Genomic DNA, 20,958 nt, shown 5'->3' with positions numbered 1-20,958 from the left:
ACGCCCCCTCGTTCTGTCTATTTGGGTTGGTCCGCACCGCATAGACGAAGGTGGAGTCAAAAGCTCGAAACCCCGCCCCCTTCCGCGAGGAGGGGGAAAGGGCTCGGGAGAAGCAGGACCTTCCTGATTGGACCTGAGTGCCAAGATGGGCGGCCCGGGATGGCGGGAAAAGGAGGTAAAAGGCTAAAGACTAGCATGTCATTAGTTAAAAAGAGGAGGAGGCGTGGCTACCATTTAAAGCGGAGAGGCGGGACCAGGAGCTCCCCCACGTGGGATTGGCGTGCCTGCGGTATGACGTCATGCGGAGCCGCACCGCTAATTACTCGGTTTTAGAGGTAGATTGAGTAGCGAAGTTGAGGGGTTGCGGAGGGTTGGGATTTCCTTCCACTCTGTTCAGACGATTTGGCAGAACTTGGTCTGGGATTCCTACGTGTTAATTTGTCTCCTTTCCCTTGTTTTCATTCTTTAAGCATATTCCTTATCCTTCCACTTTTTTTCTGGCTGTCCTTACAAAAGGAAAGGAAATTACCCTATATGGAATGAAAGTGTTCAGTGACCTACCCTGTCTATCTTGTTCCCAGTCTTCTGCCTCGTCTATGTAATGACAGCCTCTGGAAAACAAAAAAACAAAAACTTGGAAAGTATGAAAATTACAGAGTTTAGATAATTCACTTAAGGAAAGGAGTTGGGGAGGGGGAAAGCAGGGTGAATAGGAAGTGAGGTTTTTTTATCTTTAGAAATCTCCAAGTATGTCCATTCTGCCTCCAAGAATTAGTCATCTCTATTTTAAAAAGATTAAAACTAAACTGGATCCAAAGGGAGATGGGGGCTCAGCTGTAGCAGAAGTGATTATATTTTCCAAGAATTCCTGACTTTGAGGAAGAGCTAGGACACTAAAATGGATAATCAAGAGTAATGAGACAATTGTTTCTCATTTGCCTGTGTTACAAGGAAGGTTTAGAATATAGTCAGATGTGGAACTCAGTGCTACATTGCACTGTGTAGGTTTAGGAATGAAAAAACTCAGGGTACACTGAATGAGGACTCTTGTTACCAGTTAACTGGACTGAAAGTGTTGTCTAGGGACTTAGAAACTGGGCGATTGGAAGCCCAGGAGGGGCAGATTGGCCATGATTACTTTTTAATGCAATATATGTGGGGCTTGTGTTACTGTTTGATTTGCAGCTGTTAAAATTTTTATTTAGCTCTGCAGGGCATAGATTTTATCAGGCTATGTTTCATCAAAGCTGTTTAAAACATCCCTGCCCAGCCTTCCTCCCTTAAATTTTCTCACTTCCCTTTCTGTACTTCTCTGAAACAGTAACTAAACTGCTTCTTTCAGTTTGCAGAACTGTATAAAGAACAATTTTCTGTCTATGTTCTCCATATCCTGAGATGAGCAGGTATAAAAGGAGTTCAAGGGGTTATTTCTGATTCCTTGGAGGAAGTAAGAATGATTTATCTGCCCACCAGCTGATGAAACAGAACCAGAGCAGGAAAATGGATGAACATCCTTAGAGGAAAACCTTTCTAATAAAACTAAAATTTGCCAAATACTGGAGTAGAGGGGAGTCCCTTAGGCTGGGGGATGAAGAGGATGACTTATGGAAGTTTCTTTCCAAACTTTTCCCCTTTCTCATCCTATCCAGATCAGACCCTCCTACTGAAGATGGTGTGTGGAGAACAAAAGCTCATCCTCAGGAAGGTCTCTTCGCAACTGGCACCCAGCAACCACAGAATCAGCAGCTGCAATGCAGGCACCAGAACAAGTAAACAGGGTGGGTCCCCACCCATTGACAATTCTGCTGCCCAGGTGCCACCTGGTGGTGATAAGCAGTAAGTGGGTAACAGGAAAAAGGATGGCCATTTGTTAGAGGAAGTATCTAAGGGAGGGGAGCATTGAGACTTCCTGGTTTTGCATTCTGCCTTTATATGAAATTACAATTGCCTCCCAGGGTTGGAAATGGTAATCTGGTCCCTGACTACTCTTCAAGATGGCAGTGGCAACAAAATTTGAGGAAACTTCCTCTGTGTTATTCCTTACAAGTTACTGGAAGGTAGTGGTTCCATTGTTGGATGGCTCTATTATTAGCACTTATCTTATGCCAAGCTGGAGTCAGACTGCCTGAAGAGATTCGTCGATCCATTCTTTACTAGTTGTGGAACCTTGGGTTGATTACCTTCTTTAAATCTTTCTCCTCTGGGAAACAAGTACAATAATAATGCCCATTGTGTCAATGAAATACTGCATGTAAAGTGACAAGCACAGTGCCTTGGTTTATATTAAGTACTCACATGTTAGCTATTTTCTAGAACTCTCTGCTTGTGCAGCAAGACAGGAACTTTATTAGGTAGCCCTTCAAATATCTGAAGACATCTATGGGGTCTACCCACAGTCTTATCATTTTTTTTCCCAGATACCCCACTGGTTTGCCAATGGTCTTCTGTAAAAACTATTCAGAAGAACACAAAATACTTTAGAACTGACTCCTATCAGACAGACATGGTACAACTACTACGTTTACAATGCGCAACTATGATTCTTTTATCCTATGGAGCTTCTAGGAAGGTGCTAGAACACAACAGGCTCGTAATATTAACTGCCAAATTATGAAGAATAATATTTTAATTTTTTTGCAGCCAGTTGGAAGTCCCATGTTGTTCTCATGTGAATTATTGCTAATATGAAAGTGAAAGTGAAGTCGCTCAGTCGTGTCCAACTCTTTGCGACCCCATGGACACCAGGCTCCTCCATCCATGGGATTTTCTAAGCAAGAGTACTGGAGTGGGTTGCCTTTTCCTTCTCCAGGAAGCTTCCCAACCCAGGGATCGAACCCAGGTCTCCCGCATTGTAGACAGATGCTTTACTGTCTGAGCCACCAGGCAAGTCGCTACATTTGTTTCTCAGGCAGGTTCAAGTAATTTTTAGGGGCAGAGTCGATTGAAATCGACCCTTCACATTAGTCAATCCAAGTTACCGACATTTCCAGTATTACTTAGTATTTTTTTGTGTTATATTGGTGAGTAGGCTTTTCATATTTTTATACAATGAAAAAAATATAGCCCTTGGGTATATCTCTAACATGAATGTGCTCATCAACATTTACTAGGCACAAACTTTCAGTTTTGATTTCATCAAACTATTAACTGACCCATAATTATTCTATCTGCAATGACTTAGGTGAGAAAGAGGAAAGCAGTTTCTGACATCTGGGAAATGGCCTGACACAGCTGGCCTTTCGAATTATTAGGGGGCTGACCCTAGTTCACAGGTACTGTTGGACACAATCTCACGAAACACCAACATGAGACAAGGGCACTCAGTGATTGTGATGAAGGGAGTCAAAAAAACAAAACAAAAACCAAGATCACAATTTTGTTTAAGGGCTAAACAAGGTCAGTGTGCAAACCTTAAACTGCAAACATCCCCCTCTCCCAGCTAATGAGTGACTACTGCTTCATTACTTATTGCAGTTTCAGCTTCACTTTAGTCTGTCCTTTTTCTAGATAAGATACCCAATCATTGAATTTTCCCTGCTTCCCTAATAGCACCCAGTTTAGAGTGAAGCTCTATTTCCTTGAACCTTCTCCAAATTCAATGTAAGTCCAAGTCCTATAGGTCCTTTCTAACATTCTCTTGCAAGACACACAATAGTTGCACATAGTGTCCTCTCTCCATCATCACAAACGGTGTAAAATCCATCCAACTCACTCAACTGTAGGTATATTCTTGGTGGTCTTTAGCTGGAACACATTAAAAAATACATACAACATCTACAGTTTCCCAAATCTACCTCTTTAGAGATACTTGGCAAAAAAAATAAAAGTTAGCTCGTCAGAGTTTGGCTAGGACGAATTAATGTTGGTATCTATGATCACATTTGTCTAAATGCTCATAAACCATCTCTTTAATAATCCAGAATTATATCAGAAAATCAACATTAAGCTTATCAATGTGTGGCTTCTAGAATCCACAAACAATATTTCAGTATTTGCCCATCTTCAGTCTTTTGCACCCCCTCCCCTTTTTTAAAATGACTGGCCTTGACTTAGCCCACCATCTCCAATCCCAGGTGTATACTGAATGATCAACCAAACAAGAGCAAGAGGTAGCACGAGATATGATGGGGGAAGAATAAACCAGGATCACTTTCTCCACCCCCAAATCCACTGTCCCATTAGACTGTTCCCCTGAGTTGTTTCCCCTACATCAGCCACGAGCTGAGGAGGAACTGAGGTTTGGCTACTGGGACCCTTGGCTTTACTGACTCTTAACTGGATGTAAAACCTCTGTGGTCCTATGTGGAAGCAGAGGAAAGTAAGGGATGAACCCCGAGGTTTGTGTCCCCAGAAGAACTCTCCTTTCCCCAGCACCTCTTAAGCCTTAAAGGCTTAAGGCACTGGGAACTGAGAAAAGGATGCGGTAGGAGGGATGTTGCTGTCAACAACTGAGAGAGGAACTGCCACCTGCCCTGCTGTGTTTGAATAAGGGAAGGATCTGTCGACACATATCCCAATCCCATTTCCCAGCACATCCACCCTCCTTAGTACCTGCCCCTCCAAATGACCCTGGGAACCCTGGTTACTAAGGCAACCTGGGAATAGTACATGCAGATAGAAACCAGAATGGATGGGACTATTTTTAAACTAGACAAGGTGGCTCCAATGGTTTTACCCCACAAAGTACCTTCCCTGAAGCCCCATCTGATCTTTCTCTGGGCCCTTACCCTTCTTCACTGGCCTTCATCCATCCTCACCCAAGCTATGTGAGAGTGGGGTCTTTATTCCATTTTGGCATGACATCTATTTACTGCTCCCATCTTCCACACAGAATATCTAAGCAAGTTTTCACTGCCTCCTTTGTCAAAAATAACTTTTTTTTATTTCTTTGGAACGTGGTTGGCCCTGCCCTCTGGATGTCCAGGTCAAGCCAAGGTAATGAATGCCTCCCCTAGTCTTTGGGCTGGAGTACTATGGTCCCCATCTTCCCACGGGCCCAGGAGCAGTTCCTGTATTGTCCAACTCAACTAGGCCCCAAACTGTATGAAGGCTCCTAACAGGCCTTCTCTCCTGGCCACCCACTTCCTATTCTTTTCTGGCTTCCCCTCTGGGCAGGGTATTTTTTTCTTCCAAAGCCAGTGCTGGAACCTGTGCTGTGCAGAAAAGAGGACAAGACCAAGGATGTCCCCCAAATTCCCATCAGAGGACACATGCCCCTCAGTCAGTCCTTCGTCTGTGGCCTTCAGTCTGCACTCCTACGCAAGCCCGTGAGGCTTGAAGGAAGATGGACAAGAGGAGCCTCATAAAAGGCAGGTGGGAGGAAACACACCAACCCAATCCCTTCTCAGAAGCAAACTCCTCGCAGTCTCTCATCCTAGTTCATGAGTGAGCCCTTTGGACAGGGCTCTGGAGGACTAGGCGAGTGGGTGAAGGCCCCTCAACTCCAGCCCTGGGAGACTACACCAGGGGAGTGTCCATTAGCCCCATCAGTGTGGCATAGCTGTGATTCGCATGCTCTGGGAAGCGATGGGGTAAGTCACCATGGGGGTGGTGGTGTGGCTCATTGTGATTCCTGCCAAGGGTTGGGCCATCGATACAGCCACGGGGGCCACAGGAGCCACTGATACAGCCACAGGAGCCATGGATACAGGTGGGGGTGCCATTCCCTGGGCAATTGTTTGAGCCAGAGCAGCTGACAGTGGTGCGATCTCTGGGTTCAAGTGTGGGGGTGGGGGTGGTGGGGCAGCAGGAGGTGCAGCATTAGTTGGGGGAGCAGCCGGAGCTCCAGCAGGGGCCACCAGTTCTTGCTGGGACACAGGGCGAGGCTGCAGAGCCTGGCTGCTGAGAGTAGTGTGAGTCTGGGCAATGCCATGGTTAAAAGTGGCAACAGTACCCACGGTGGGGGCCAGAGTCTGTTCAGTTGCTGGTGCAGTGGAGCTCAGGGTCATGACCTTGGCCTGATTGCGGAACTGCGCATTTTGTTCCAGCAGTACTTCATTGGTAGCCAGCAGGTTGCTGACCTGCTTCTTGAGCTCCTCTACCCGCTTCCTGAGCATGGCATTCTCCTCCTCTAGCAGTCTGCACTCCACCCCTCGGGGTGGAGCCAGGCTGTAGTCATAGGATTCAAAATGGGGACCATCTTGGGGGCAGCATCCACCTCGCCGGCGCTTGGGGCCTGGTTCATGGTCCTCAAAGCCCCTGTCAGGGAGGTCATAAATATCATAGAGATCATGACGTCGTCCTGGGGGAATGGGGCCTGTTGAACCCCCACCACCAGTGCCGCCTCCACCCCGAGCATCAAACTCAAAATCCCGTTGCAGGTGACGGAACTTGCACTTGGCTCCTCTCTGGCAGTCACCCTTGAGAAAGTCACGGCAGATTGGGACCTCCTCCTTCCCATTTGGTAGATCAGCTGGTGACAGGCCTAGGCCGGCTGCCACTTTCTGCCTCAGCCGAGGGGGCAGCTCTCCTGTCTTTTTATAGCCATCCTCATCCTCCTTGGAGCCATGGATGAATCGGCAGTTAGGGCGGCTACACTCCTTGTTCTGGAAGTCATGGCAGAAGATGAACTCGTTTTTGCTTACCCCCAAGTTGGACACCTCACTCATGTCTGGATGGCGATAGCGGCAACGCTTCCCTCGCTTGCACACATTCCTCAGGAAGTCTCTACAGATGGCATCTGAGCTGGCCCCGCCACTGCCTGCCCCTGTCCCACTGGCCTCCTCGCTGCCACCGCCTCCAGGGCCTCCACTGCTGCTCCCAGTGCCGTTGGCATAGCTGTCCCGGTCAGGCATCCTGGTCCCTCCCAACTCAGGGCTTTCTTCCTTTTCTTGCCACTCTTGGTGACCACTAGGAAAGAGAAGAACTGTGTCAAACTGGAGTCCTCCAGAAAGGCCAAACTCTTCCTGACGATCAGGCAGGTAGTCCAGCAACAGGCAGGCCAGAGGGACAATGGTATTGGAGATGGAGAAGCTAACGGATGAGCACTCTGCCTGGACTGGCTGGCTTATCAGAAGTCCTGCCCAGGCCCTGTGCTCCTGGTCTGTGTCAGAATGATTCACACTTGCCTGGCTGATGGAGCAGGAAGAGTTGGGGTGAAGCCACCTCATATAACCATGACATGCCAAAGAGGCAGAGGGAGAGATTAGCGTTGGATTTTATTTCCCCTCCTGAACTGACCTTATTAAATTTGTGGAAGCAAAATTAAAACTGCTGTCGCTGTCTGATCAGGCTAAGAGGAGACCAGGAACTCTGGCTAAGATAAGCTGGTGAGCTACTAATGGCAATGGATAATGGGATACTGGTGACATTGCTTCCCTGTTCCCCTCTTCCATGGGATGTGAGGCGAGGACTAGGTGAAGAAATAGATCTCCAGACCCCAGGAAGTCCTGAGTAAAGAGACTGGTATCACCACCTTGAGGGCAATATCTAAATTTGTCCTTTTTTGGAGTTCTCTCCCAGATTACCACTATTCTCAACTCTAGGATAGTCAGCCCCCTCCCCTCCATTTCAGGGGAAGAGTTTGACAGCTAGAATCTCCACTTATAGAACCCCAAAGGACAAAACCATTCGTGGCAAGATCAAGGCAATAGAAAGGTGTTAATTTCACAGGAACAAGTAACCTGTCTTTCTTTACTCTATACCCCTCCTACCCTCCATGGAAAGATCTGACATCAAACCACACCATTCCTCACTCCAAGTAGATCCTCTTTATTTATAGACTCTATAAAAGCTTTTTAAGTCTCCTCTTTCCCAAGAGATCTCAGGAATGTCAGTCTACTGCCCTGGTTCTAGCCCTCTCCTTTCCCCACCCCCAACAAGACTAGGAGTCCCTGCTACCACGTGTTTGACCTCCTAAGCCTTTCCTAAGCAGTGTTCAGGCTCCCCCTGCTGTTCAAATAGGAAAACTTCATATTGTTTCCCCTTGAGTATAAGGAATCTTTACAACTTCTTTGGCCTTGATGGCCCCCAACCACCCAGTCTGTTACCTTGACTTTGCTTTCAAGGCAAAATGATCCCGAAAATATACCGACTGGATCACAGGCCAGAGTTGCAAGAGAATCTGTAAAAAAGAGGTCCTCTTCCTCCAAAGGGAGGTAGTCCCAGAATAGTAAAAGCAATCAAGGAAAAGAGTGGGGAAAGAAAAGATACAAACTTTTACTAAAAGGGAACTGACCTGCTGAATAATAAATGGCATCTATCCAAGCCTGACCCATGTTACAAGTCCCACCAGAAGCAGATCTCTTCCCCACCCAACTTTCCCAGGATTGCGTGATACCTGAGGTAGCTCAGGTGAAGTCCGGGGCTCCTGTGGGTCTCCACCTCCACATCACTGCTGGGTTCTGAGCAGGAGAAAAACAGAGACTTGGGTGTGAGAAGGGGTAAGAATGGAGAACTACAGGGTGGTTGCTGCTGCAAGAATGAAGTCTGACAAAATGGAAAGAGCTCTAGGCACTCCAAGATTTCCTTCGGATTCAAACTGAACTTCCCCTGTCAAGGGGAGAAGCTGCCAGTAAGAGTAGTAGTATGGGACAGAACTAATTTGGAGAGCCTAGGAGAAAGAGTTGGAAAACCAGCTCTGAGTGAACAAAGGGTAAGGGACGCTTCTGGAGATGGAGAATGTAGGGATCAAAGCCCGGAGTCGGGTTGGGGTTAGGAACTCCGAATAGGGGGCCGTGCAAGGGCTGCGACTGACAGTGCAATGGGATAGCGGGTTAGACTTGGGGGTGGTGATTATGACGCTTCTCAACACCCCAGAGTTTGGGGGGGGGAAAGTCCTAGGAGTTTCCCGGAGCAAGTCTTTGGCCTGGCAGGTTCTGTGCAGTGCCGCCGAAGCTCTGCCGGGGACCACATGAATAGGACACTAAGGGAGCACGAAGTGAAGCGGGGAAGGGAACTCCAGGTGACATCAAGCAGAGGGGATGGGCAAGGGTGTGACGTCATGGAGCTGGCGTTTGCTCGCGAAGCGGGGTCAGTCAGAAAAGGGGTTCGGCCCTACGACGTGAGGAACAGCCAACTCGGTCCTGGGGGGCCTTGTGTAGCCCGGCCGAGCCCAGCCGCTGGGCCGGCCCCGACTCCTCCCCTCCGGGCGCGGCCTCCACCTAAGTCTCCCGCCTCCCTCACCTGCCGCCGCCGCCGTAGTTGCTGCTGCCGCCTGCCGGTCCTCTAGCTTCGACAAAGAGCCGCCTACCCTACCGCCCTTCCGCTTCCTGCGGAAGAAATGACGCTCTAGCTACCAGACCCGGAACCACACTCTGTGGTGAGCGAAGTACTTGCGCGACTAGCAGCAGGAAGTTCCCAGCAAGCTTTGCGTGTCACCATGGCAACCCGACCCAATGGCAAAACGCCTCAAAGCGGAATTCTGTAACGTGGACCTAGGTAAGAGCGGACCTGGTTACTCCTATGCCCGCGAAATCAACTTGAAAACCGTCCCTGGCGTTTACGCCCTTTCCAGGAAGTAAAGGCCACCCAATACTTTAGCAGCTCGTAAGACCGGAACCCACACCTCCCCGCCCCACGACTTGTAGATATAAAGCTTGACTTTTTCTACAGCAGGGAGTAGAGACAGACTGTACTGATAGAGAATCCCCAGCTAGTGTAACCATAAAAAACCACATAACACACAAAATTTTTCTTCAGCTAAGACAGCAAAAGAGATGATTTATTGTACACGTTACATTCAGCCACAACTGAGAAGAGAACTAGTCCATAGTTATCACAGGTCCAGGGCAATGGACCAAAAGGGACGGCTTTGATATGAGCAAGGTAGGTCTCGAAAAGGTGGTCAAGGCGATCAGAATGGCCACAGATGTTCCAGATCCATTGATAAGTTCTAGATAGTAGGCATGCAGTCCACACTTTGTACCAGCGTCCCTGGCCTCTGGCTTCCCTTGTTTCTGCTTCTGTGGCTTCCATGGGTGTACAAGTTTACTTGGACCTCTGCCTCATCTTTCTTCTTTTGCGCTTCAGCCTGAAAACCAGACATAAGAATACACCTCGGGCCCACAAACCCGAGTTCAGTCTTTCCCTCCAATCTTAAATGTGCACCCAATACAAGGGACAGGTAAAATCAATCAACACTACGATTCTGTCGTCTTCTGCCCAATTCATGGCTTTGGCCAGTCAGTGCTCATAAGTTGTTTTGGATTTCTAAACCAAATGTTCGTCCCAAGTTTTGTCCACTTTGCTCCACTCCCCCCGCGCCCCCCGCCAGTACTAACTACGTCCCAGCATACCTGCGCATTCGCTTCTTCCTCCACTGGCAACCAAAGACAGAGAATAAAACAAGATATCATTAGTTTCAGTAACAAGTTTAGATAGGGATATGAAGAACACTAGGGGAGGCTTCCTCGGTGGTTTAGACGGTAAAGAATCTGCCTGCAATGCAGGAGACTCAGGTTCAATCCCTGCGTAAGGGAGATTACCTGGAAAAGGGAATGGCAACCCACTCCAGTATTCTTGCCTGGAAAATTCCATGGGCAGAGGAGTCTGGCGGGCTACAGTCCACGGGATCGCAAAAGTCGGACACGACTGAGCGACTAACACTTTCACAACTTTCATGAAAAGCACTATTTAGAACCGGGTGGATTCTTGATCAAGTAGGAGGGCTTAGTCGCAGTAAACCACATCAACAATCTGGACTGCCACCTGGATCCCAGACGCAAAACCCCGAATCCATCAGCAATCTGGACTGCCACCTGGATCCCAGACGTAAAACCCTGAATCCTGCCTGCATGCGCTCTCTCCCACTTTCAGCATCTCTCGCCACAGAACTTACCTACCACCTATTCTGCTTCTCCCCACAGAACTTACCCACCACTTATTCTGCTTCTCCTCAAACTATCCTTCCTCTCCCACTAGCTCGTGAGCACAATCTGAGAACCCGGCGACACCGGAACGATGGCCGATTTCCCTTGCCAAGGTCTCCCCTACCAACAGCCAATTCTTACAGCTTTAGCTCACTGGCAGGGACTGCTTACCTTCGCTCTCATGGCGCAGAGGTTTCTACGGGTAAAGAAAAAAAGTCTGCGGTTAGTTTGCTGTAATGATGGTGAGTGCAGAGATCAGATGTTTATGGATTGTAGTCGGAACACGAACACAGCCATCACTAACACTCACCTCAAAAGATGGCGCTAAGGCCGAGAGATCGGCAGGGGCCCGCCTACGGATATTTAATGGAATACTCAGTGTCGTCACTTCCGCTTTCTCGCCCTGGCCCCACCCCCTCCGCCGGGGGCGGGGTTGCCCAAGGGGCGTAACGATAGCTTTTGGCAGTTCGCTGGTGTGTGAAAAGTGATTGAGCTAGGAAAATTCTGTTGGAAATTAGTATTTTGATGTACAAGATTCCTCTCACCTGTTTTATTATGAGGATACCGTATTATGTAGATATGAGCACATATTTCCAAGAAGAGACCTAGAGGTGCAAACGAGCAAAGGGTAGCTACTTCCGCCTTCCCTCTCGTTGCTTCATGGGAGTTGCAGTTTTCTGGAGACATCCTCCATTTTACTGTGGATCCAGGCGGACTGTACAAAAAGTCCTGATTTGTTTTACTGGTTTACCTTATTTATTAAACTAAATATCTGCAGGTTCGATTTTGGAACTTTCAAAGGTCCTAAGATTGCAACTCAGCGGGGAATTGAGAAAGCTGTTTTACTACAAAAAGAGACCTTTGTTACTGTGGAAAATAAACTTTTTTTCCTAGTCAACTGTGGTCTTTCCTTATAATGCCTGAGGCAGAATATCATAACATTCCTGGCCACAATGCATCTTGTTAGAAAATACTTCAGTGATTCTCCCTCTGCATAGTGTGTGTGTGTAAATCGCTTCAGTCGTGTCAAATTAACAAATTAAAGACAGATCTAATTAATGGACAGAAGGAAAGCCCGATCAGCTACATGTATCTTTAGGCACGAATTGTATTTGGTGATATGACAGCTTCCCAGTATCAAGATATGGTTAGGTCAGAAGCACCCAAAAAAGACACCGTAAGATTTGGCTACAGAAAACGTGTATTATGAAGGATGTTCACCTTATTCACTGTAAGATGGATTGAGGCTTGTTATGATTCCTTTTTTTAGTGTTTTCTTTAGAACATTTAACCTTTTTAGTTCTGGAAAATTAGGTTTCTAAATTTCCGACCCTTGTTTCAAGTGCTTAAGTGGTTCTAGTATTGTCACCAATGGACTGTAATGTGTTTGAAAACAAAAATACTGCGACCCCCACCCACGCCAAGATATCAAACCCACTGGGATTTCACCTGTTGATTGCTATAAACGCTTATGAAGAGATCTGTGTTCAGTTTAATTCATAATTATGTATCTTCACGTCAGCAGTAACATAAAAAATGCTCTAATGCATGCATTACCCATCAAACCTCAGGGTGGCTTGAAAAAATGCGTTAACGCTAAAGGCATTCTTCCTGGCTTCCTAAACCAAGATAATCACTTTGCTTTTTTTTTTTTTTTTGCAATAAACATTCAGTTCAGTTCAGTTCAGTCACTCAGTCGTGTCCGACTCTTTGCAAACCCATGAATCGCAGCAGGCCAGGCCTCCCTGACCATCAACTCCCAGAGTTCACTCAAACTCACGTCCATCAAGTCGGTGATGCCATCCAGCCATCGCATCCTCTGTCGTCGCCTTTTCCTCCTGCCCCCAATCTCTCCCAGCATCAGAGTCTTTTCCAATGAGTCAGCTCTTCACATGAGGTGGCAAAAGTACTGGAGTTTCAGCTTTAGCATCATTCCTTCCAAAAAACACCCAGGACTGATCTTTAGAATGGACTGGTTGGATCTCCTTGCAGTCCAAGGGACTCTCAAACGTCTTCAACACCACAGTTCAAAAGCATCAATTCTTTGGCGCTCAGCTTTCTTCACAGTCCAACTCTCACATCCATACATTAAGTGTTCTAAATAGTGTCAGCACTAAGGGCTGTTTTTACTTCAGAAAACTAGACCAAACTCCCATAGAAAATGTACTGTTAAATCACAAAATCCAGGATTTTTATGTCTTCCCCCAACCCAAGGTATTCAGTATTTTAGAAAACTGGTTCCAGGGATTTCCCTGGCAGTCCAGTGGTTTCGATTCCATGCTTCCACTGCAGGGGGTACAGGTTTGATCCTTGGTTGGAAAACCAAGATCCTGCATGACATGAGGCAAGGCCAAAAAACCCCCAAAAACTGGTTCCACATGATTTCAGCTCACTCTCCCACCACCATCAAATAAGAGCAGCATACAGACACATGATTATGAGCAAATCCAAATTTATTTTAATGCCATGTCATTTTCAATGTGTTTAAAAACCTCATAAGTTAGTGGGAGCCCTAGTTCCCTGGGACAGCATGCCAGAGGTACTGAAAGGTCACCTTTCTCTCCAAACCCCTAGCCATTAATCCAAGTCCACAGCTTCAGAAAGCCAGGAGTTTTGTCTCTTCAGTCTGCTCCTCTGGTTACGCATCTTTCTTTCAAGGAAGGGAGGTCAAAATATTTCGAACAGGGACAAAACCACAGTGGAGCTTCCAGCTCAGGTTTCTAAGATGGAGCAAGGTAAGAACCCCACTGACTTCAAAGAAATGGACAAGGTTGAGATGGGTTACTTCTTTACAGCCTTGTGGAGGGAGGAAACACTGTCCTGTAGAACAAAACTGACTACAAAGATTTACAAATGAGGATCCAATTGACAGATGAGAATCCATTGGTAAATGCAGGCTCCAGCTCCTAAAAATGGGAGGGGCCTGGCTCGACAGCCTGGATCATAAAAGGAATCGGCCACATGTGAAGAAAAATAGTCTGAAGAATAGCTCCTCTCTATTTTGAGGCCTGATAAAAGACTTGGGGAAAGTGGGAACAGAGAAAGGAACAAGCCCCAACAGATGGGAAAATGCTGACACTGGAGTGGTATAAAAAAATTTCATCTGAGTTTTTATAGTGGTGGTGGCTGTTAGCCTCCTCCCGTTCTGTTGTAGGGCCATAAACCTTGACCAAGCAGAGAATAGTAGAAAAAGGCTAGAAAGAGGGGCTTGAAAACAATGGATTTTGACTCCTGATTTTATTATTCAATTTCTCTTTTCTATTTAAAGTAGTCTTCGGTGGCTGGGAAGCCTGGCCTCCCAAGACCAGAGTCAGTTGGAGCTGGTTGTTGTTGGAAGGGGGCTGGGATAGGGGACTGGGAGGAGGACAGGGAGACCCCGCTCTGCTCGCGGTCCTGGGTGGAGAAGTCGAACTGCACTTCACAGAGCCTGGGGTGTGGTGGGAAGGGGATGAGGCAGGAGTGACAAGCTGGGGGGATGGGACCCACCTCAGTCCCCAGCTTCATTCTCTTCTAAAGTTTCCCCACTGGTAGCATTCTCTGCAGTCTTAGAGGCCTACATTCATGGAAAGGAGAGAAGATGTGTCAGTTTTCAATAACTTAGGGTACTGTCTGGGGGACCAAGGACAAGAATATTCCTAATTCTCTAGGTCAGGGCTGAGATGGGGAGAAATAAGGACATATCGACACCTATATCCCCACCATGACCCAGGAAGGTGAATAAAGATGATCAGGTTCACCCCACCAGGAAGGGATGATCGTAACAAACCTTCTTTTTTTTCTTTTTCTGGGTTTTCCGACTTGCAGAACTCTGGAGGAGTGCCTGCAAAACAGAAGAAGGAAAACAAATTTTGAGGAACATGGAGCAAATGCCAAGTGCTACTCTTGGCACTGTAGCTCTTCTCGGGACTTCCCGTCCCTCAGTCCTCACTCCCCAACAAAGTGCCACGTCCCTGCTCCTTTCCATCACATACTAACCTTGAGCTCTGCATCCTGGACCTCCATCTCAGACTTGTAAAGGTCAGGCTCAAAAGGACCACTGGTTATCCGCATGGGGCCATTGGGCATAAGCAGAACTGTAAATTTAAACTGGGCAACAAATTCACCTATGAGAGAAACAAAGTGTTTTGATAGAATGTCCCCTTGCCTTCAAGGAGAAGGGGACCATAACTGGGGGCTTCAAACTACAACTCTCTTCTCAGAACTCACCCTCCTTCTCATAGAGAACATTAAATGGTTGTAGCAGTTCATGTTTGGCGCACTCCACCACACCCATGCGGGCCTTCTTCTCATCTTCAAATGCTCTGGGGAGGGAAAGACAAATTCAGGTATCCTTAACTCCCTGTCATGTCTTACCACTTTGTTCCTGTTTTTAAATAACTCCTACCCTCAGGCAGAAATCATGTGTAGGATTGTTTTTACACTACTTCCTATGAGAGGGAGAAAGAAGGCATGCACGCAGGCTGGAGCTACAAGTCTAGGTAGAAGAGGGAAGGAGGGCAAGCGGGGTAGGGGAAGGAAAGAGATCTGGTTGTATGGTCTACGGGTCAGACTGTTCCAAGTCCTGTCCTCGCTAAGTGCAGTAGTACCTTAAAGTAAAGGGCATGGCATCAAAACGCCTTTCGACCTCACTGAAGAAGGCACGGGAAGTTTTCATTTTCAGGCCATACTGCTTAGAGGGGTCTCTCTTGTAAATGGTGGTTCTCTGTCCTGCATCCTTGGCCTATAAAAGATCACATCTGATCTAGTGCTCTTGGAACCCACCCGCAGCCTCCCCTCTCTGCCGGCTCTGGTAAACGTTCATCACCTTGCCCTCTCCTGAGCTGACGAGAACATCCACAGCATATACTTCATGTACCTCAAATTCAGCTTTTTCATGGTCCTTCCTAAAAGGAACAGAAAGGGAACAATAAGGAGCAATAAGTGGTTCCTGGAGCTTAGAAGAGAAGGTGGATAAGATTAGCCTGGAGTATGGAAGAAGTTCATAACTAGTCTTATACGACAGAAGGTGGAGGGTAGGATACAGGGCACCTACTTTTGCTGGTCTGTGGGATTCTGGATAATGGTTTTCTCTCCATCAATGACATGCTGCTTCAACTGGTGTGACAGCATACCTGTAGAGAGGACAAAGCCTGTGGTACCACTCATCTAGAATCCCCAAAGGTTTCCAACCCACCTACCCAAGTAGAACCACGGAGCAGGCAATGAGAGCAAAGTGCCCAGCTATGGAAACTCGGGGCACTGAGGTTTGGGGCTTGGATTATGCCAGAGCCAGGATGGATGCTCAAGGGAACAAAAGTCTTAATTCTGCTAAACCACTCATACTGAGACCCTCAACCCCACTATCTGAAGTCTCACCTTCTATTGGTGTGCAATTAAATGAGTGGGCAACTTTGTTCCAGGCTTCTGTCACTTGTGTGTTCTAGAAGTACAAGATCAAATAAAACGTAAAATACCAGGAGCTAGTAAGTTGTCTACTATGAGAAGCAGCAGCACAAAAGAACTGAGTTCTAACATCCTCCAGCATATGCAATGATTCTCAGTAATTTTTCATTTCATAGCCCTAGCATCCTACAACCTAGAAATCAAATTTGCATACCATTTTACAAAGCGCTATCACAAAGATGGTCTACTTAGACAACAATTCTGCAAGGTGACTAGTGCCAACAATTCTGTATGGTAATCTACATCCTAATCTGGAGGAGGAAACTGAGGCTCAGAAGGGTTACATGATTTGCTCAAGGTTAAACCAGTTAACCAAAAGAACCTGGTATAAACCCAGGTTTTCGGATCACACTGTTCAGTCCATGATACCTGGCATTCTAACCTGTTGAAAGGGTACAGAAAGTTTTATTTTCCCCTCTACCTCTTTCAATCATGAGCTGATCCTCACCTAAATTATAGTTAAGAAAAAAAGGAAAGTGAATTTCCAATCATAGTTATTATTAAACTACATGTCAGGTACTGTGATAATCACTTTATATGGATCATCTCAATCTTCACAACCCTGTGAGAATGAGGCACAATTTAATATTCCCCACTTTATAGATGAGGAAATTTTGAAGTTACTTCATTTTAAATCAGTAGTGGGTGGTAATGGCATGAGAATCCAGAAAGTCTCATGTCATAGTTAGACAACAGCCACTACATTAATAGTATCTTCCAACAATAGTAAGCATATAAATAATAAAAATAATCAACGTGTAAAATAATAATAGCTAACAAAAGGGTTAACTATGTGCCAGGTACTGTTCAAAGTGCTTTATAATAGCTCTTTGATAGATACCACCGCAAGAAAACTACAACAGAGGCTGAAGTAAAAACGATGCAATTAAGTGATAATGGGGACAAACGGATGAAAAGGGTGAAGAGCACAGAGAAAGAGGATGCTTTACGTATTGAACAGGTTCTGAAATCTAAGTGTTAGACAAAGTCTCCACTAGTAGTCTAACATGTTATTGTATGAATTCATGAGAAATTTATGATCCCTGAACTTCCTAATATTGTCTTGCAAGGGTCTTTGGCCTTTCTTTGCCACCAATTTACTGGTACTATTATTATTTTTGTGTTATAAGCTCTTAAAACTTAGTTTTAATCTGTTTTATTGAGCTATCTATCTCAAATTATTTCCAGGAACAATACACATCCAAAACATGAAAAAGGAAGGATCTCTATAGGCTCCATGAGAAAGGGACCACCCATCCCCTTACAGAGAGCATCATACCACCAAAGGTAGGCACTAAGATTTAACAGCTCTTCGGTTTTAACTCTTTAAACTCTTTAGTTCCTTCTCTTTCAGTACAGAATAGCAGTACATCCTGAATGCATCTTTGGCTCTATCAAACTTTGGACTTGGACTAAATAGCTCACCTGATTTCCAGGTTTGACCAGGCGGAGGGCAGCTTCAGCACAAAGGTGAGCTGCCTTAATGACGTCTGCTTTCCGCCCTGTTACTTGGGTCCCCTGTAGAGGAGGAAACGCAGTCAGTGCCTTCCTGAAAAGCTGATCAGTTAATATCTGTGTGTCCATTATGTATCCAGTGCTCAGGAGAGAAAACACCCTTTCCCCTGTTATTTCTCTAGAGACTCTCAAAACTTAATGTGGTGGTAGTAGGTGAGGATAAGAGGCAGCAGTGGGGGGAAAAAAAAAAACAAACCAGCAGCAGTGGGCCCTCCCCAGCTCCCCACTGCCTGAATAGAGTTCAAAGCAGTCCACCTACCTGAGCTACATCAACCACAAAAGTGTGAGCCACATTAGCGATGAAGCCATCCACATGGACCCCAAGGTCACTGAAAGGCAAGAGCAGAGTACAGCATTAGCAACTGGCACTATTGTGAATGCCGAGGAAAAAGACAAGTGCTCTAAAATGGTTTAAGCTTACATTTTTACCAAGTCACCTTCCTTGAGAATATAGTCCTGGTCGCTCTTCAAAGGGGAGAAGTGACATACACAGTTATTTACTGAAATGCTGGTGGGAAAGGCAATACCTGTAAAGAGACAATCAGCCTTACTGCCCTGCTTGCTCTCTCGGAACCCTCCTGCCCCTCCGAAAAATGAATGGATTTTCTTCAGGGTCTTGTTTAAGTTTGGTCAGTCTGGATTGAGTGGGAAACTGAATTCCCCTTGCCATTCCAATTCCAAATATCTCAACCAGTGCTGGGGTAAAGGTTGGATTATTACAATAAAACAGAACTCAATAAGGGTGAAACTTAGTTAATTAGTAGGGGATTTTTTTTTTTTACCTTTCTTCATTTCTTTTTCTTTTTTGAAAATCTTCCCCGTTTCTTCCATTATCATGGCATCACCTTTCTCACACAGGCTCAGTACCGACACACCTGAACAGGATGCTTCCACCAAAGACCGAAGTACCCCTGGGAACAGAATCCCATGTATCAGTCCTGAATGTGTTGTCTAAGTTAACGTCCAAGAAACACCTAGAAGTTGGACTTAGAGTTTCTGAGTCCAACTTAGAAATATTCCCTAGTACCACTGCTCTAAGGATAAAAAAAAGGAATATGTTTTGCCTCTTAGAATGTACCTGTCATCTCTATAAATCTCTACCTTCCTTTCCTTAACTTAAAAAATCCAACACTCCCTCCCCTCCTTTATATAGTGTGACAGCTAGGTATGCACCACCTGTCTCCTAAGGCAAGGGAGACTTTCCAAAGATGATACCTGTGGTATGGTAGGACAGATTTATGAACTTCAAGGGCATTCTCACCAAGATATCCAACACATGCAAAGCAGACTGGAGGAAATTTATATGCATCAAGGACAACACGAAGGTAGACATACAATTGCTGACTCTAAGCTGATGCGTTGTTAAATGCTACCTTCTTCCTTTCCCAGACACCCCAATTAGGGGGTGTTAGTAATCTCAATTTATGCAGACTTATTTCATCAAATAACAAGTCAAGAAGACTTAACCTAGGTCTCCGGGCTCAAAGAAGTATGTGACCCAAAAGAGTTTCAAACTGGTACTGGGATTCACAGGTGCCTCAGAAGTTATAAACTGCAAGAGGAAAAATTGTTTTTTCTGATTTAAACCACTACATATCCATTGTGTTACAAAGCATTTATTCTGTTCACCGATACCCTCTCCATGGTCCATCGTGGATTCAGATTTTATTTTTGTGAACCAAGTTTTGGTGGTTCTTTGAAAGTTTGAAAAACTCAGATTTTCAGTCACAGGATCAAAAGCATCCTAAATGCCTATCTTTACTGTCAGAACCATTTAAAAGCCCAAAGACAAGCATTTTGTGTCCCCTAACTGGGTTTTTAATTGGAAAGAGAGAAAATAGAAAGCGAGACATCTGCAGAGAGTGCCAGGCAGCTGCTGAGAAAGTCAAGAGCACAATCTTATTAAGGATGACTTCTGAGATTCTAACTTCAGGCCCCCTTTAACAGCACTCTTCAGAGGTTTGACTGGCTGGGGTGAGGAGGACCTCAAAACACTCCTAAAGTTGTTAAACACCTAAGATCAAATTAGACGACTAACTAAAGCCAACTCCGCAGGTTGGAGGTACAATGAACAACTTCAAGAACAGTCAAACAAGAGTTACGGGGTGCTCTCTAAAGGTCCCTGAGTTGGCCCTAGAGTAGAAGGCGGCCCCCACCAGGGAAGGAGTTGAAGAACGAAAGACTACACAAAGCACGTGGTAGGCAAGCTGGTGTCAGGGACATAGCGGAGGAAGGTAGCCGGCGAGCCGCAGGGGACTTGGCAACACGTGCCGGCCAGGCTCCTGACGGCGGGGAGCCGCAACAAAATAGAAGCACTTCCTTTTCGAGGTGGTCTCGCTGCCACCAATATCAGAGACAGAAATCTGAACTGAAAGGTGAGGGGCAGGAGGTACACCTCGCCTCCTTACCAACGGCCTAGGGTCGGAGCTGGCCAGGGGCCCAGCTCTGATCTTCTCCCAGCCGCCCTGCCGACCGTCCGCCAGCATCTCCAGAGACTCCAGCCCAGGCCCAGCCTCTCGGGTCCCAGGCGCGACACGGAGCCTCCCCACCACGCCACCTCCAGCAGACCTGAACTGGGCCCTCAGTAACCCACACTGCGTGACCCCACCGCTCCAGCCCTCAGAAGCCAACCCATCACCGTCTCCTTTGACTCTCCCTTCCCAGCCTCGATATCCGGACCCCTGAGGCCGCACTCACGGTTAGCAATGTCGCCCCCCATCTTATACTTGGTCACGACCAGGTCCTCGGCGATAGTTTGCTCCTGTTGCTCGTCCTCGCCCGACATCTTCCCACCACCACTGCAGCCTCGTTTCTCTTGAGTCGCCGCCTCTGTCGCCCTTCTCAGCCACAAGCTGTGGTCAGAACCCCTTCGATCCGCGAGGAGACCGCGAGCAAAAGCGCGAGCAAGCTAGGGAGCGGGAGGGCGGGCGAGAGCGAGAAACTGCGAACGCGCGGGCTGAGGCGCAGGGCACGCTGGGACAACGAGTCCCTCCTACTGCCAGCCCCTAGCCGTCCTCGCGGACTGCCGAACTACAATCCCCAGCATGCTTTTCGCGCCCCTAAGCCAGGCCCTGGGGCCTTGCCCTCCGAGAGCCTCGCACGCTGGAATCGCCGAGCACGCTGGGAAGGGTCAGGCTCCGGCGGGAAGGCGGAGCCGTTGGAAAGCACGAGGGGAAGCGTGGTTTCTCCCGGA

General features: G+C 46.8%; 2 protein-coding genes across 2 annotated transcripts; both read right to left on the bottom strand.

Annotated features, from left to right (window-relative positions):
* Positions 1–2,608: 2,608 nt before the first annotated feature.
* ZC3H10 (zinc finger CCCH-type containing 10) lies at positions 2,609–7,109 on the bottom strand. The gene has a single exon (XM_006075048.4). The coding sequence runs from the start codon at positions 7,107–7,109 to the stop codon at positions 5,487–5,489; it is 1,623 nt and encodes a 540-aa protein (XP_006075110.2). The 3' UTR covers positions 2,609–5,486.
* Positions 7,110–14,026: 6,917 nt separating this feature from the next.
* On the bottom strand, positions 14,027–20,845 carry PA2G4 (proliferation-associated 2G4). Its single transcript, XM_006075051.3, has 13 exons — positions 20,463–20,845; positions 18,548–18,676; positions 18,187–18,292; positions 18,025–18,094; positions 17,676–17,768; positions 16,164–16,227; positions 15,841–15,919; positions 15,613–15,691; positions 15,395–15,528; positions 15,015–15,109; positions 14,784–14,911; positions 14,575–14,628; positions 14,027–14,361 (listed from the first exon to the last, which is right to left on the bottom strand). Exons 1-13 carry the CDS (start codon positions 20,548–20,550, stop codon positions 14,296–14,298), a joined length of 1,185 nt encoding a protein of 394 aa, XP_006075113.1. The 5' UTR covers positions 20,551–20,845; the 3' UTR covers positions 14,027–14,295.
* Positions 20,846–20,958: the final 113 nt, after the last annotated feature.

The sequence above is a fragment of the Bubalus bubalis genome, chromosome 4, assembly GCF_019923935.1.
Source record: "Bubalus bubalis isolate 160015118507 breed Murrah chromosome 4, NDDB_SH_1, whole genome shotgun sequence".
Classification (NCBI taxonomy): Eukaryota; Metazoa; Chordata; class Mammalia; order Artiodactyla; family Bovidae; genus Bubalus; species Bubalus bubalis.
Note: the sequence above shows the minus strand (reverse complement) of the source record. Positions and strands in the feature narration are given on the sequence as shown.